Below are 16,573 nucleotides of genomic sequence, written 5' to 3'. Positions count from 1 at the left end.
TGAGGACCTGCTCCATGATTTTGCTGGGGACTGAAGTGAGGCTGACAGGTCTGGAGTTCCTCGGGTTCTCTTTCTTCCCTTTTTAAACTATGGGCACTATATTTGCCTTTTTCCAATTGTCTGAGACCTCCCCCGATTGCCACGAATTTTCAGAAATAATGGCCAATGGCTCTGCAATCACATCAGCCAGCTCCCTCAGCACCCTTGGACTTGTGCATGTTCAGCTTGTCTAAATAGTCCTTAGCCTGTTCTTTCACTACTGAAGGCTGCTCACCTCCCCCCACCCCCGTATACTGTGTTACCCAGTGCAGCAGTCTGGGAGCTGACCTTGTCTGTGAAAACTGAGGCAAAAAAAGCATTGAGTACTTCAGCTTTTTCCACATCATCTGTCACTATATTGTGTCCCCCATTCAGTAAGGGTCCCACGCTTTCCCTGACCACTTTCTTGTTGCTAACATACCTGTAGAAACCCTTCTTGTTACTCTTCACATCCCTTGATAGCTGCAACTCCAATTGGCACTGGAGGAAGAAACATCTTGGCACTGGAGAAAGAAACCACCTTAAGGAGATAGGGATGTCCTCTACTGTTCATAATCCAGAGCACATGTGGTCTCTATCTGTATTCCACTACCTGCCCTCCTCCATCTCTTCTTCAGCTCTTTCTGATTCGCGGTAAGATGAAGAAGTGGAGAGCATTGGTCTGCACTTCCTCTTATGCCCTTGCTTTGGAGCCCAAGGAGGGCAGTTGTGGAGGTGAGGACCAATTGGCACTACTTGCTAGAAATCTCCAGTCTCAGGTGCCTGGAGCACGTGTACTCATGTGTGGAATACAGATAGGGACCATGAATCTTAAAGTTACGGATGTTCATATTTATTTCAGGGATTCATTAAAATGGTAAAAGCAGCAAAGAGTCCTGTGGCACCTTATAGTCTAGCAGACGTATTGGAGCATAAGCTTTTGTGGGTGAATACCCACTTCGTCAGATGCATGTCGGGTATTCACCCATGAAAGCTCATGCTCCAATACGTCTGTTAGTCTATAAGGTGCTGTTTTTACAGATCCAGACTAATACAGCTACCCCTCTGATAATTAAAATGGTAGTAAGTAATCCTTTTTGAGTTATGATTTATTTTATAAACTGGTAATATGAGATTCTTGCATATGCTGAGCTATCTTCCAACCTCTTGACTGGCACATCATTGGCAATAGATCTGAATGTTCTTTTAATTTTTAAGTGGTATTTTTGTGAGGACAGCTGTAGACAGCTGTTTGATAGATATCTTCCTGACTCCCTTTCACCTGTTTGCTCACCCTTCCTGCCATTTTCCCTGCACTCCCCACACACCAAATAAATAAGTATTGGAATACAGTTAAGAAAAGAAGAACTGGCATTTGCAAGCTGTATGTCCGTCATCCTGCCGATCACTCTGCTTATACAACATACTCCCCTGCCCTCTCCCTCTAAGAGCTGGTCCACGTTACCGCTTAAGTCAATGTAACTTACGTTGCTCAGTGATGTGAAAAAGACACACAGCCCTGAGCAAAGTTAGTTACATTGACCTAAGTGCTGTCTACACTGGTGCTATGTCGGCGGGAGATGCTTTCCTGCCAACATAGCTTCTGCCTCTTGCAGATGTGAGGTAATCACACCGACGGGAAAGCGCTCCTCCATCAGCATAGCTTGTCTTTACCAGAAGTGCTACAGTGGCACATCTGTGCCAAGGTAGCCCTTGAGTGCAGACTTGCCATAACTGGTCAGGGAATATGTGTAGTATCTTTTGGAAAGAACTCGTTTTATCAGTTCTTTCCCCTGAGTGTACTGTAGCTTGAGCGTACTGTAATCTTTTTCTTATTGTTTGATATTGCTGTATGCAGCATATAATACCATTTTGTGGATGAGTCCATTCAGGAGATTAGATATTATGCTATTGAGGGCCATATGAGTACCTAAAAAAATGGATAGACTCATGAATAACACAGTATAAAGTGAAACGTCAGAGAAGATGAAGCTCTGGTATCTGCTTTGTGGTGCTGGTTCTTTTAATTTCAAAACAAAGCAAAAAAAGTAGAAGATGTTGAGAGAGTGAATCTGTTGAATAGCAGAGAAAAATTATACTGGGCTTTATCATACTGTGATTTGAAGTCTGGGTGTTCCCAGTGACTTCACTGGGAGCAGGAGCAAGTCCTATTTAGTTTTTAGCTACATGATTAGTAGTCAACTTAAAAAGTCTATCCAAATCTTGAATCTTTTGTTTTTCATTTAACAGCCTACTATTTCATCATTATAAACCAACCTCATTTATCTTTGCGTATCCTTATTGATAATTTGAAGTAATGAGAATGTACGCAGTTTTACGCTATATTACTGCTAGGATTTTGTAACAGAATTGAAGGGATTTTTGGTCAAAGGCAGCATTTGATGGGCTGTTTAGATAAAGGCCTGGAAAAGGAAGGGTTATCTACAACTTGAGCGAGTTTATTATGGCTTAGTGATTTGCTGATTGATTTAGTTTGCTGTCAGTTAAGGCTCTCTTAATGTCAGTTTTCTTTGCATAATGCCTTGAAATAAAGACTGATGAAGTTTCTCAGATTGATGCCGCTTACATAAACTGACCCCGATTTGCCCTGTTCTGCATGACAATTTAAGTGACAGCAGTTAGAGGAAATATAGCAATGAATATGCAACTTAAGGATTAAGGAAAACTCAAGTAAACCTTTCAGAATGTAAAACTAGGCATAAAAGCTAGAAGCTGTTCTGTTAATTCCACAGTTGTCTTGTGTTTAAGAAAAAGGCTGATGTTGTGTCCCAAGTGGCGTACTGATGAAGTGAAATTGAAAGAGAAAAGTTTAGGAAGGATTAAAAATTAAATGATATATTTTTGAGTTATACTAAATTTTCTCTTATCTTTATCCTATTTGAAAGTGCAGTTCTAGAGTGTGTGTTTTGTAAATATGTGAATTTCAGATGCATGAAGTCTTACAATTTGAAATGCATCTGTTCTCTTTTTGTACTCCCGTATTGCATGTGTAATTTAAACTGTTGTCTTGGTTATTGGGTGTGACATACTGGAGTACAATCCAGACCAATGGGGAGCTGTCACCTCTGCCTTGTAACCTGGGATGCTCTGTAATGCCTTGCTGTTGTAGCCTCCAACCTGGACTGCTCACAACCAGCCACCAGCATTCAGGTCTCTTCCAGATGTGTTTGTGTGTAACTGCAGCCTGCCATTTACACCCTGGCTCTCACTAGCCTTGGTTGTACTGCAGGGTGATCCCAGTACACTCCAGATTTCTCCCCAGAAATGTTTCCTGTATTGCACAGCCATTTCCTGGACTGTCCAAATATATTAAGACTATTATTCCTTTAAGTGAGTAATATACACTAGTTTGTTATCCTAAGTACTGTTGCCCAGCTACCTTAACTTAAACACACTGGATTAGATAAAACAATAAAACAAGTTTATTAATTACAGAGAGATTCTAAACGAGTACAAATAAGGCATAAAAGTTAGAGGTGGTTACAAGAAAAATAAATATAAAATGCTTTCTGGTACCTAACTTAACAAACTATATTAGAATCCAGCAAAGCTTCTCACCACATGCTTCTGACATCATTACTGATCAGACTCTTCAGGTCAGGACCTTCTCTGGCCCACCAGAGTCCAACAGCTGTTTCCTTTGTCTTCTCAAGTGCAGCAAATGAGGTCAGCGAGGGGACAGAAAGGGGTGTTTGAGGTGTTTGCCCCTCCTTTTCATAGTGTCAGTTCCTCACTGAAAATCATTTCCAGCTAAGAACCAAGAGACACGGGGTCTGGTGCAGGAAGGAGACCTTGTTGTTTCTTTGCTAAGATGCTGATCTCTTTGTCCCTGCCTCCCGTTCTTGCCAAAGAATGGCCACTTGATATGATTGTTTACTGCTTAAATGTAAATCAAGGCACCAGAGCTGGCTCCAGGCACCAGCGCAGGAAGCAGGTGCTTGGGGCAGCCAATGGAGAGGGGCAGCATGTACGGCTCTTTGGTGGCAATTCAGCGGCAGGTCCCTCACTCTGTCTCGGAGGGAATGACCTGCTGCCGAAGTGCCGCCGATCACGCCTTTTTTATGGCGGCTCTTTTTTTTTTTTTTTGACCGCTTGGGGTGGCAAAAATGCTGGAGCCAGCCCTGCAAGGCACACAGATTACTTTGTTTAGGACAGACCTGCTGATTTCTGCCTGAGCAGGGCTGTGGGTTTGGAACACGTGTTGTTAACATCATACAGGGGAATCTTATAACTTCACATATAAAGTTGCTATCTATATGTCACCATAACAATACTGACCTGCAAGTTATGAGTTTTTAAATGATACCTCGCAAGGCATACATTGCACAAAGATTATTATGATAGTGTGTAGGGTGTAAACACAGGATTGCACGCGTATGTTTAACCTGTTGTCTTGCTTATTGGGTTACCAAATTGAGTAATGGATAGTGGAACGTGCTACTAAAGAGTTACAATTGTCAAGTCCAAACACTGTTTACTGGATTGAAAACAGCATCAGTTTTTAGGGTTCAAAATTTCCATTGCTTTTCAGGGCAAGTATATTTTGAGTGGGGCAGGGGCACTTACTTTTGAAAAGTAGGGGTGTGGTACCTGAGTTTGTGTTTATTGAGAGAGAGAAAGGCAAGGCTGAAAGTCAAAGCAGAAACCACCAAGATTGGAAAGGGGGTGGGAAGGGGGGAGAGAAGAAGCATCTAACAGATGGGTGGATGAATGGAATAATTTTGTGAGTCTGAATGATTAGGGATGCGTATCAAATATAAAGCTGGCCTGTAGATGAGTGTGACTTTCATAGGTTCAGATAAACATTCAGTCCAAACCTCCCTCCTTTTTTTTCCCTGGGAAACTGACAAACCCCTTCTCAAAGTAGAAAAATGTTTAAGAACGTTTTTCAAAAACTCTCTCAAGACATAGGTGATCTGTCCACACTAGCTAGACGTTGCCAGAACAAAAACATTGACTAGAACCCTTTTTAAAACTGGTTGTCTAAAACAATTTCAGAGTAGTGTCAGTTTCCCAGTGAGAAATTTTTCTGCTTGAGACATATAATGTGTGTTAGACAGTGCAACAGAATGAAAACTGTTTATACAATTCCATTTAAAAAATATATTGAATATATTCAGGTTGCATGATTAAGCATTCAAAGCACTTAATTCTGGCCCATTCATTGTATGCATTGCTTTATGGTAGGCTCTTTACCTATGAGGTCACATTCTGTAATCTCTAGTAAATACAATATCATCTTTTTTTCCTACATTAGATACACATGTAACACCTTGTACCTTTTTTCTTTATCTGTTTACGCAAACTGCTTTGTCAAAATAATCCTGATTAAACTTGAATTAGAGTTTTATATAAACTCTCTGTGGTATTTATGTAAATAATTTTGTCAGCCCTGTATTCTTTTAATTTTTTTCAGCCATCAGCACAGTTTTTATTTGGCACTGCAGTCGAAGTTGAATCAGGCTCTAAACTACTAAGCTAATGTACCTGTGCGCACATACATTTTGCTGTATTTCTTAGGTATACATCACTTAACCATGAAGCTGACTTAACAGCAAAGTAACATACTCCCAGTACCTTTAGGCTCTTGCCGAGTCTTGCTGCTCCTTCCCCCACAATATCTTGGAAATCTAATATTAATTTCCCCATTTTGCTCCCTTCTGATCATTCCAAAACGTAGTCTCTAAAATTGTCTTCCTTGGCAGTTCATCAGGCAATATCATTCCCTCTTCAAGTCACTTCATTAGCTTTCCGTTCCCCACCATATCAAGTTTAATCAGCTCATCTGCCCCTTAAAAGCCCAGCCTAAATATTTAAATCTCTGTAGTTTCTTATTGTGTTCCCTCAGTGGTGTTAGTCTTGGGGTGTCTGTCATTTTCTTCTCCCACTCCATCTTCATGCCCTCTTCATGATGCTCTCCAATTCATGGAATGACTTTCCAATACCATGCCCTTCTTTTGCTGACACAGAAGCTTTCCAAAGACTCCCTTTCTCCATGAGACCCACAAATACTAACCCACAGTAAAATGACCAATATTGCTTAAGAGGAAAAGAGAAAGAAAATGGGAGAGAGGAGGAAAGGAATAGTTTTAACATCTTCCTCTGTGTCTGTTACTTAAACTGTAAGCTGTCTGGGGCAATGACTGCCTTTATTTTTCATCTTGTACGCTACCACGCATAAATAATGAAAATAATATTCCATGCATCAGCAAGATCCTCCTTCTTAAATGATAGCTTGCTTCAATAGTTAGAAGAAAGTTTGGAGTCCCCAGAGCCTGAACTTATCAACAAACTCCCCCCTAATGGTCTTAATTTATAAATTATTTTCTATAGGATCAATAATTATTCTTTATAATAATTTCCATGACTATTGTTTTATGCCCATTTGCTGTAGTTTCCAGAAGAAGCACTTTCCCTTCAGTCTCTGTCAATTTCAATGCTCTCTTTTCAGTTTTCTTGTAGGAAGTCATGTCATTACCTCTGACAGAGAATATAGCCTTTTATTCTCAAGCTTCCTTCCCTTGGGCTATCCTCCGAGACCTTTGGGGGAACATAATTCTTATCGGAACAAAGGGGATAGAGTTAGGCCCCAAGTGTGGCCCTGAGTCAGCTTTGGTTGAAAAAAGTTATAACAGGACTGGTTTGATTTTTGGCACGTTTAAATTGTACGTGCCACGGTTGAATGGAGCCCAACAAAAAGTTTACTGTTGAAACAAGATACCAGGAGAACAGATCATTAAAAAAGTGCCAAACAGCTGCAAAAGTGCAATTTTGCTGAATGTTGTCTCCCATGAGGCCTTTTCTGATGCCTGAGAAGCTGCTATATTTACATCCTCTACTGATGTTGCCACTAGACATTTTGGGCGATGGGACAAGGCAGCCAGAGTGAATTTTCAAATGCTAAAATGAGGGGGGAAATTAATCCCTCTACCCACAAAAACAGCCTCCACAGGCTTCTAATAAATATCATAAAATCACTCGGGGTTGGCCTTCTCAAAGCCAAAATTAATTGGTATATGTTTGTTTTTGTGAACCTGTTAAACTAATCTTATTTATGTAATATTAGGGCCAGACATAAACTAGGGTTGCAGTAATAAAAGGCATACTGTATGTTATCCATTAAACACACAGAACTCCAATCTTTTGAGTTTTATTTTCACACGTCAGCCAAACTTCACACTATACATAAAATATGTAGTCTCTTCAGATTTTTATCTAAGTGCTTTGTTATACTAAAGTTAGGCTCTCATTCTTCTGCAGTCCATTTATTATTCTTTCTTTTGTTATCTCTTTCTATATATTGCCTTTAGGTACATTTTACTACCTACTAATATTCTTTTTAGTTCAGGAATTTCTGAAGGGGGAAACCGAACAGGGGAATGTTAATTTTGATTTTTCTTTTTTTCATACTTTAAAAATAAAGATGCAATATGTGAAGTACTTGCTTCTTGATTTTTTTTGACTGCTGTATTATACGGTACACATTTGAGGCTTATGCTGCCTGTCTGGTCTGTTTATGACACATTCTTTGATTTGCATTAGCTCATAATAGGTTGCCTATGGTTATTTATTTCCTTCCCTTTCCTTTCTTCTAAATAGGAGATAAAATCATCTCTAGGTATGTAATTGCTGTACACTCAGCTGGTGTAAACGAAATGGAAGTCAGTAGCACTACATTGATTTACAGGCTGAGGATCTGGTCCTTTATGCAGTTTGTTTTACATTTGGTATTTATTGGCAGCTATGAAGGCATTAAATAATATTTTAATCTTTTGTTATCTGCAAATCAAAACACAGAAAGTACAATTGCAGAAAAAATTTAAGTTCTTGTTGGATTGTATTTACTCTCACTAGGTTACATTAACCTAATAATCGGGAAAAGGGTATCCCACTGACAGCGTATTTCCACATGGAATAAATAACTGATTTTCCTTTCCTCATGAAGTATAATAAATACATTAGTACTTTGACAAGAAATCATTTAATAATTTGTGCACTCTGATCTATGTGTTTCCTAAAATATTTTTCCACCAAAGTTTTCAACTTGGTAATACTTTGAATGACCTTTGATCTAGTTAATTAAATTTAAAGGATATGCTTTAGACCTCATTTTGTCCTTTAATCTTCATGTCTCTTGACCATTGCTGCATAATTTCAGTGCCAGCTAACAGAATGCCATATTTTACTATACTTTATAAAAAAAAATTCCCAAAGATTAATCTTCTAGCTGACAAATTTCTAGCTAATAATATAATGAAAAAGATATTTAAAGCATAATGTTGCACTGTACATCTTAGAATTGCTGTTTCTGAATAACAGTGAGCACATAGAGATGATCAGTCAGTCATATCACTGAAGGGAGGGAATAGATCTATAATTTCTGCATGTGCTGTAGAAAGGGGCTTCCTGTGAAAACTCTTGTTCTGTTCTAAGGTTGATTGGAGGGGGACAATATGATGATTTTTAAATTGTACTTTTGCTTCATAGTTCATTGTGTTGTTAAAAAAAAATCATATAAGGCTTGAAGTAGTTTGCCTCACTGACAGTTTGTCAGAGTAAGATGCTCAACTTCGTAGATCTGTAACCCAAACCAGAACTATTTGTGAGAAACTCTGTAGTACAAATAGGCCATCCTCAAACTTAGTAGTGTTTGAGCAGGGTTCAGCTTACCTATTAGCTTAAATAGATTTTTTTTCTTCTTGTTTTTCCAGTGTTTTGTTATGTTTTTGACTAATCCTTACCTTTATCTGTTTTAATTTAAAACAGATAGTGTCACCTTTCAATGTCCATTTTAACCAAAATTAGGAAGGTGGAAGGATAAGTACTATCTTATCTATCTTCCCACTCACATTGCCTCCATTGTCATAGTAACTGAGTGCATCACAGATATTAACACATTTATTCTCACAATGCCCCCTTTTACTGATTGGGAATAGACGCAAAAAGAAATTAAGAATAACATATTCAAAGGTACCTAAGTCCCATTTTCAAAAGTAATTTAGGGCCAGGTGTTTAAAAGTATTTAGGCATCTAAAGATGCAGATAGGCACCTTGTGGACTTTTCAAAATACCTTGGAACCTAACTCCCTTTACAATCAATGGGAGTTAGGCACCTAGACACTTTGGAAAATCCCACTCGCCATCCACCTGCATCTTTAAGCACCTAAAGATATTTAAAAATCTGGCCTTTAGGCTCTTAAGTTTCATTGAACATCACATATTAAAATGAGATTTAAGTTCTTAATGTTTACTCCAGTCCATCACCTTAATTGCAAGACCTTTCTCCATGCTGCTCTCTTCAGTACCCTTTTTGTGTCATTAGTTGCAGCCAGTTTAGCATGTTGCCTTTCCATTTTCATGAAGCTGACAGGTCTTGAGCAGTAGTGTTGGAACATTGGTATGTTCTCATGGTGATAACTCCTTTTGGCATTATAATATGCTTCTGTCATGTCAATAGCACTATAAGATATATGATTTAAAAAAAAATAACTACATCGCCTATGAAATGGAGGCATAGAGGAGGGAAAAGGAAGGAGACTCTGACTACTTCCTCTGAACTAACCAAAAAAAGGAATTCATTACCATTTCTGCTGTAAAATTGGCAGTATTATGTGAGTTTCAGCCTTTATTAACTCACATCCTATATTCCAGCTGGCTTTTTTAATGTTTAAAATTAACATTCTTCAGCCCTCAGAATTGCTGTGGCCTCTTTAGCTAAGTCTGCTGCCCCACTGACATTCCTACAATACTCATCAGTCTGAAAGGGGTTTTAGCTTTTAAGGTGAATGTGTGAAAATATATGTGTGGGTTGCAAAAATTGCTTCCTATAATATTCAGGGATCGCTATGACTGGCTTTTCTGAATGAAAATCAATGTCTAATATGTATTTTAAAAATCATTCTTACTTGTAATGAAAGATGATTTGTTACTTGTTTCGGATGTTCTATTCCCAGTTTGCATGTCACGCTATTACCAGTGTATTCAAAAAACAGAAGGGCTCACTAAAATGTGGTTCCCACAGACATGTCTGAATGTCAAATTTAGTGTCATAAAAATATATCCGGAAGGCTACAAAAGTATCTCTGTACTTGTCATTGTTGCATCTGTTTTTTAAACTCTGGCATGCTGGTGGAAGCAGGGGGCTCTGAAGCTCTGTTTCTGGAAGATACCTGATCTCCAATTCTGTTAACAACGCTGTTGATCAGTGAATAAACCTTATTTGTAGAGTGATTGTAGATGTTATTTCTGTAGTATACAAATAAGGATAAAAACAAAAAATGTTAAATTCCAATAGAAACGAATTAAATCACTGTTTGACCAACTTTAAAATGAGCAAATAGGTAAGATTTCTCCCTCCCCCACCAAGGATTCAAATAAGTGACGCTTAGGTACTATAGGAAGCAATGTTGGTGACTCTCCATGTGATTTTCTTTGTGTTGACTCAACAATATATCAGTGTCTTGATTGATACTAAGCACATTTTACTGCTGAGGGTGCTATCTTCCAGATTAGATTTACAACTGATGTTCTGGATATTTGTTATTGAAGATCTCCTGGTACCTTTTGGAGGTGTAGAGGGTGTTGACCCCCATGTCCTGATGATTTCAAATCTAGGTTGCCCTGTCAAAATTCCTCTGGGAGTTTAAACCTCCTTAAGGTTGCATAAATGTTTCCATTCCAGCTGCTTGTGTTTTGTTAATAACTTTGTGAAATTTCTGCCTTTCAGTCTAGGTATTGTTTTTTTCCCCCTGAAAGTTTGAGCATAAGAAGAGTTGAGAGGAAAATACACTATCCCTATGATTTAAAAAATAAATAAGTCTTTCCAACCTTTTAAAACTGAAACAGCTGGGGTTAGAAAGGTCATGGTTGATAGGAAAATGGTGAAATGGGGGGCACAGCACCTTTTCAGTAGGGGCTTCAATAACACCTTGATTCTACAACTTCCTATACGTGGGCAGAGCCCTGTTTTCACCAATGGGACTGCATTGGCACAAAGGTGCACCTGCACATGCAAGCTAGTAGGATCAGGTCCTCAGCTCAAAGGGTGGGCAGCTAAGAAAAGTCAGTCTCCACATTTTAATTTTAGTTGTGACCTTAAATATGTACTTTAGGTATGCATGCTTGCAAGTCACATATTGGTGACTAAATAGTTACAGAAATGGAGTTTTATTTCAAAGAAAAGTCTGCAAATACCAGAGTCCAAATTGCACCTGCAGCCTAAACCCTGTTCCCTTCTGTGTATTCATCTGTAAGTTACACAACAGCATACAATTTTTCAAATAATAGAATGGGGCAAGATTTTTTCTCTACATCTTGAGATACACATGTTCAGCATCTTGAAATATATTTTCAATTTGATATACTTAATCTTATTGTCATTATTGTAAAAGTTGAGAGTATAATATATTGGAGGACTCTATCTTAATACTTATATAGAAGGGGTCAGAGTTAAGATGGGCATGTAACCTCAGCTTTGATATTTCCTGATTTATGAGTGCTCAGTCACAGGCCCTGTTGCATCAAGGCACTTCAGCACATGCCTAACTTTAAGCCCAGAGCAATCTCATTGAGGTGAAGCATCATAGTGTTTTGTATGGAACATGCTATTCTTTGTTTTGTTCTAAACCATTGTGTAATATTTTTTGTAAATGGCTGCCACATTCTACTCAAGACACGGATGCATTTGGTAGGTATCAACAAAAGCAAGCCCTTATGCTGGCTTGGATATCTTTCCTGGAGTGGGGCCATAATGTGTAAAGCACTTTGGGATTCTTCTTACTGAGAAAAAATACCATATATGTGATGTAAGTAATTTATTAGTAATATTTGGCCGTATTCACCCCTGGTGTAATACATTTGACTTCAGCCCTGTTACTTTAATTTTGTTTTCACAAACAGTAGAAAATGTATAAAACAAAAACTTGATAAGATCTTGCGAGTTTCCTTTAGTGCTAATGAATTTATTTTAGCCTACAGATTTCATATTAACCTTAAAGCTGTTCTTACATTAGAAAACTCACTACAGGTCACTTCAGAAGAGAAAACTGTAACCTATAAAATGTGATTAACCTGTTGTAAAGAAGAGCAATAATCCCAACAGTCTTTACTATTTAGGGTAGATCTAAAGTTACTAGGACTGCCAAATCATTTTTATTCTCTTTTGCTGTTAACTTTATTATCAGTCTGATCAATATTACACAGCTAGAACATTCTTCCATATACACAAAGCACAATTATATTTTCTCAGCTATACTGTAAACAAGTTGTTTACTTTAAGAGGTCTGGAAGGTTACTTTATTTCTTTTGTTGCATGCTAAATTAAATCTGTGGTTTTTTTTTAATGTGAGTTGAGAGAGTGAGTGTCTCAGTTCAATCTGAAAACGTGCATCTTTACCTCAAACTGTGTTTGAGGTAAACTGCAGAGAGAAATTGACCTTACGCTGAAACTTGTATTTAAGTACAGTGAAAAATAGTGACAGCTGTTGAATGCAGTAATCTGTATTTGAAAGTATCTCCTAATTAAAATGCAGAGTTGTGTGCTTTTTGTAATGCTATTACCCATTTACAATATTGGTAGGGTTACATAAACCTTTGCTATGTCTTCTCATTGTTAAATACTGTGGCTGAACTTTAGAAAATCTTCCAACCTTTGTTTTCTTTATTAATAAAAGTTAGTTAGTGTGATTCTATTAATAAATTTGGCTGTATGCAAGCTGGCATTTATGTAAGGTCCACGTGGTATTGATTATTTATTTTACTTTTTAAAGGCTCTGATTATAAGTTTTATGGATGTCTACCAACTCGCAAGCTCCAGAGTTGCTACACTAGAGAGAGAAATAGCATCTCATCAACATCACATTGCAGCCCTGAAATCAGAACTCCAAACAGCTTGTCTTCGTGAAAATGAAAGCTTACAATCAGTAAGTCTGCTTTCCATAGTTTAATTTGATTTTATAATTTGGATATTCAGATTACTAAGCAGTATCTACTCTCACATTGTGTAGTTCTGATAGGAATGTGTGATCATATTTCTTCAATGTAGCTAATTTCATATCACAGTTTAGCACAGTAATACAATATTACCAGTATAAAAATGCTATTGTGATGCTTGATACATGGCTAAGGGGCGGGTGGTGGATAGAGAGCAATGAGAGGATTAATTTTACTACAATGTCTTGTATAAAGATTTGTCCATTGTTGCCAAAGCTAAAAACACAGCATCATGGCTTCTTTGTCTTTGGCAATGCAGCTGACAGTTAGATTTTGGACCTGAAGCATGTGACTGTCTATAGATGCAGCATGTCCTGTTAAGCCAGAATGTTATTAATTATGCGTATAACCAAAATGGTAATTAGAACATGTGATTATTCTCCGTAGACAACTATACTTATTCATAATACATGTCCAGAGAAAGAGAAATATTATGATTAATCATCTATAAAGTTAAAATCCTATTTCAAGAATCATTTGATGTCTAAATTATTGTTGTCCACGACAAAATTTGGGTTAATTTACGGCTAATAAGGTGATTCTCCAGATCTGAGAACTGTCTTTAGGGGGATTATTGAATGCAGATATATTTGTGTCACACAGGCATCAGGCAGACATATAAACTGTCACAAATATGTAGCTAAATATGTCTTTAGTGAGATTGTGTAGGTAGTTTGCATATAATTAATACATTTTTCCAATTCTTTCTTTCTTTTTCCTTATTGTATAAAGGGATGAGCATTTTTTTGTCTTGGGTTTTTTCTTTCTCCCTTTTCACTCTGGATACAGCAAAGGATAGTAAGGAAAACCGAGGTGATATTTTACACTGAGTGTCAAGTAGGAAAAGGGGAGTCGTTAAAACAAACCAAGTAAACATATCAGCAAAGCATTATTCAGGGACTGTGCTCGTGACTTTGTTTGGCTCTATAAGAGCTTGCATTAATTTCTCATTGACTCATTTCTCCATTGGATCAGCACAGAGGGAGATATTTCCCTCGGTGCTGAACTTAAACTTTAAGATCTTTGGATGAAAGGTTGAATGTGTGATCTAATGATATCACATAAGTGCAAAGCTTTGTTGATAGATTTGTGACTCTAGACATCCTAAGAGGTCTATTGAAATTTGTTTCTTTTCTTTTCCAACCAATTTTCCTTTATCTTTTTGGTACTACTAGGTTTACATGTGTACTGCTGAGCTGCTTCAGCCTTACTAGGTTGCTTTTTTTGTCTTTTTATTGTTGAGAGTTTCAATCAAGATGACCACTTGTGTAGCTAAGAGTGAGAAGCCTGCCAAGATTACTGCAGTGAGGTTTGCTTGCCTTTGGATATAGAGAGTTTTTAGTTAAGATTATGCTCTTACAGTTTTTGAAGCGCTATTCTATGGTTTGAAATGGCACTATAAAAAGCTATGATGCCTCTGATTAAATTTAACTCTTATTGTAAATTATATAATTCTATATACATCATCAATGCAAAAACTATGTTGTTGTTGTCTGTCATTTGTATGGCAGTGGCATCTGTGGGCTCCAATCACAGATCAGGACCTTATTATGCTAGGTGCTACACAAACAAAAAAGACAACCCCTCTCCCTGGGAGTTTTCAGTCTACTGACAGCCTAAGTATAAGTATTAATGCAAAATTATGGTTTAGAATTTAAACATAACAAAAGACAGGAGATTCAAAGTTATTTTTCCTGAAACACCTTAACTCAACACACTTGTATGTATGTAGTATTTTGTAATATTTGTATATTTTGTAAGATCTATCCATTAATATTTGCAATGATTTCAAAAAGCCTGAATTTTAACAAATGTAGCAGTCATAAATTTGAACTTTCAGAATGTTCTGTGTTTTAATTTCTCAATCTTAACACTCCAATAATCCAAATTGTTTGGGATGTTTTTGCATTGAATTTCCTTTCTTAGATTTTAATAAAAAGGCAGTGTGATTGCTTGCTGAAATAGATATATGGATAGATAGTACATGGGAGCTTTCTCCTGACATCCCAAAGGTAAGGAAGGGTAGGTCCAGTGGCCTATTCTTAGGCTAACTGCTTTGGCCAGGTATTTCAGATTTCATGCATACTATATAGCACAAAACCACTCTATTCACGAAGCCTTGGAGCACACAATAGTGGAATTGAATGTGTGATCTAATGATATCACATTTAGCCCCCTCCCCCTTCCCAAAACCTTAAGATAGGAGGGCTTTATCCAGAGAGATTATCCAGTGCATTTACCCAGACCAACTGGTCAAGCTCAATTAGTTTACACAGTTTTTCAGGGTGCAGAGCTTTCATATGTGCTCATCATGTACATGCCAATCTGGAACACCAAATCATAGTTTATTGCTAAAAATAATTGTCTGGGAAGTACACATTCTGTGTATGTCTAGTATTTACTTAAAACGGTAATTACTAAATCAGATTTCAGTTCTCCATTCTTCCCTTTCTACCATCCCCTGAGTTGTTCCAAACTGATGTTGGTTTTAACTTCATCCTATTTTTGGTATTTTTCTTCTTTTGCTTACCCACCCTCTGGCTGTCTCTTTCACCTGTAGATGTACCTCTCTTCTCACCTCCAGTTCCATAATCTCACAGACATTTTCCATTGAAGCTTAGTTTGATCCTCTTTCTTCCACACTGTTTTCTCACATGCTTAAGCAATGTTACTTCTCTGATAGACTTCTTCTAAAACCTGCTACCCAGGCCCCATCTTCCCCTGTCTCTCTGCCCAAGATTTTGCTGATTACTGCAAAAACAAAACTGACACCTTATGGCAAGATCCGTTTATTCTCATTTTGCAACTGTGTCTCTGAATCAACTTCTCCATTCTCCACTCCACTTCCAGCCCTACTACTTTTCTTCTTGGCAATGGGACACATGGGTATCCTATTTAGTTAGTTATATCCAGAGATTGTGGTGTTCATTCACATTCATGCAGAGTGGAATGTGATCAAGGTAGATAAGAGTCAGCTATCAATATTTATTTTATGGGGGATAATGAGAGAGGACTCAATTATTTGGCAAGGGGTAGGAGCAGGGAACATAAGTGGCAGAATGGTTCACAGACCTAACAAAAAATACGAAGTCTGGCCCTACTAGTCCCTAAAGTATCTTAATCCTTTTTTCCCCTTTCTTTCTCCCTCTGTACTGTCTCCCAGGGTGATCTCATTTCCTCCCATGGTTTTTATCTCTCACATCTATGTTGATGATTCACAAATATATTTCTCAGTCCCTGGCCATTCTCCCTTTGTGCAGCCCTGCATCTCTGCCTTTCTCTAATGTATTTTTCATTCTTGCAATCACCTAAGACTCAGTATGGCTAAAACAGTGCTTATTATTTTTCCATCTAGAGTCTCTTCTTATACTTTTTTCTGGCATCCTTACTTCCACTGTTCTGTTGGTCTCCTTTGCTTGCAAGCTTGATTTAATTTTTGAGTCCTCTCTGTCCATCTCCCATCTTATCTATGCTCTCTCCAAATTCTGCTGCACCTTCCTTTATCAACTTTTTTCTTGGCCTCCATCTCTGGTACCAAAACATT

At 37.8% G+C, this 16,573-nt stretch overlaps 1 protein-coding gene across 9 annotated transcripts in view; it reads left to right on the top strand.

The window, feature by feature from the left end:
• The window catches only part of CCDC171 (coiled-coil domain containing 171), a 256,020-nt gene that overhangs the window by 156,938 nt on the left and 82,509 nt on the right, over positions 1-16,573 (top strand). For all 9 annotated transcript variants that reach the window (XR_007773169.1, XM_050944127.1, XM_050944126.1 and 6 more), the window contains one exon: positions 12,807-12,959. Coding sequence is in view for 8 of the 9 variants with exons in the window: in XM_050944127.1 (XP_050800084.1) it covers positions 12,807-12,959 (153 nt within the window). In the remaining variant the exon portion in view is untranslated. The remainder of the gene's footprint in view (positions 1-12,806; positions 12,960-16,573) is intronic.

Source organism: Gopherus flavomarginatus, chromosome 3 (genome assembly GCF_025201925.1).
Source record: "Gopherus flavomarginatus isolate rGopFla2 chromosome 3, rGopFla2.mat.asm, whole genome shotgun sequence".
NCBI classification, from domain to species: domain Eukaryota; kingdom Metazoa; phylum Chordata; order Testudines; family Testudinidae; genus Gopherus; species Gopherus flavomarginatus.
The sequence above is the reverse complement of the archived record's forward strand: the minus strand, read 5'-3'. Positions and strand labels throughout refer to the sequence as shown.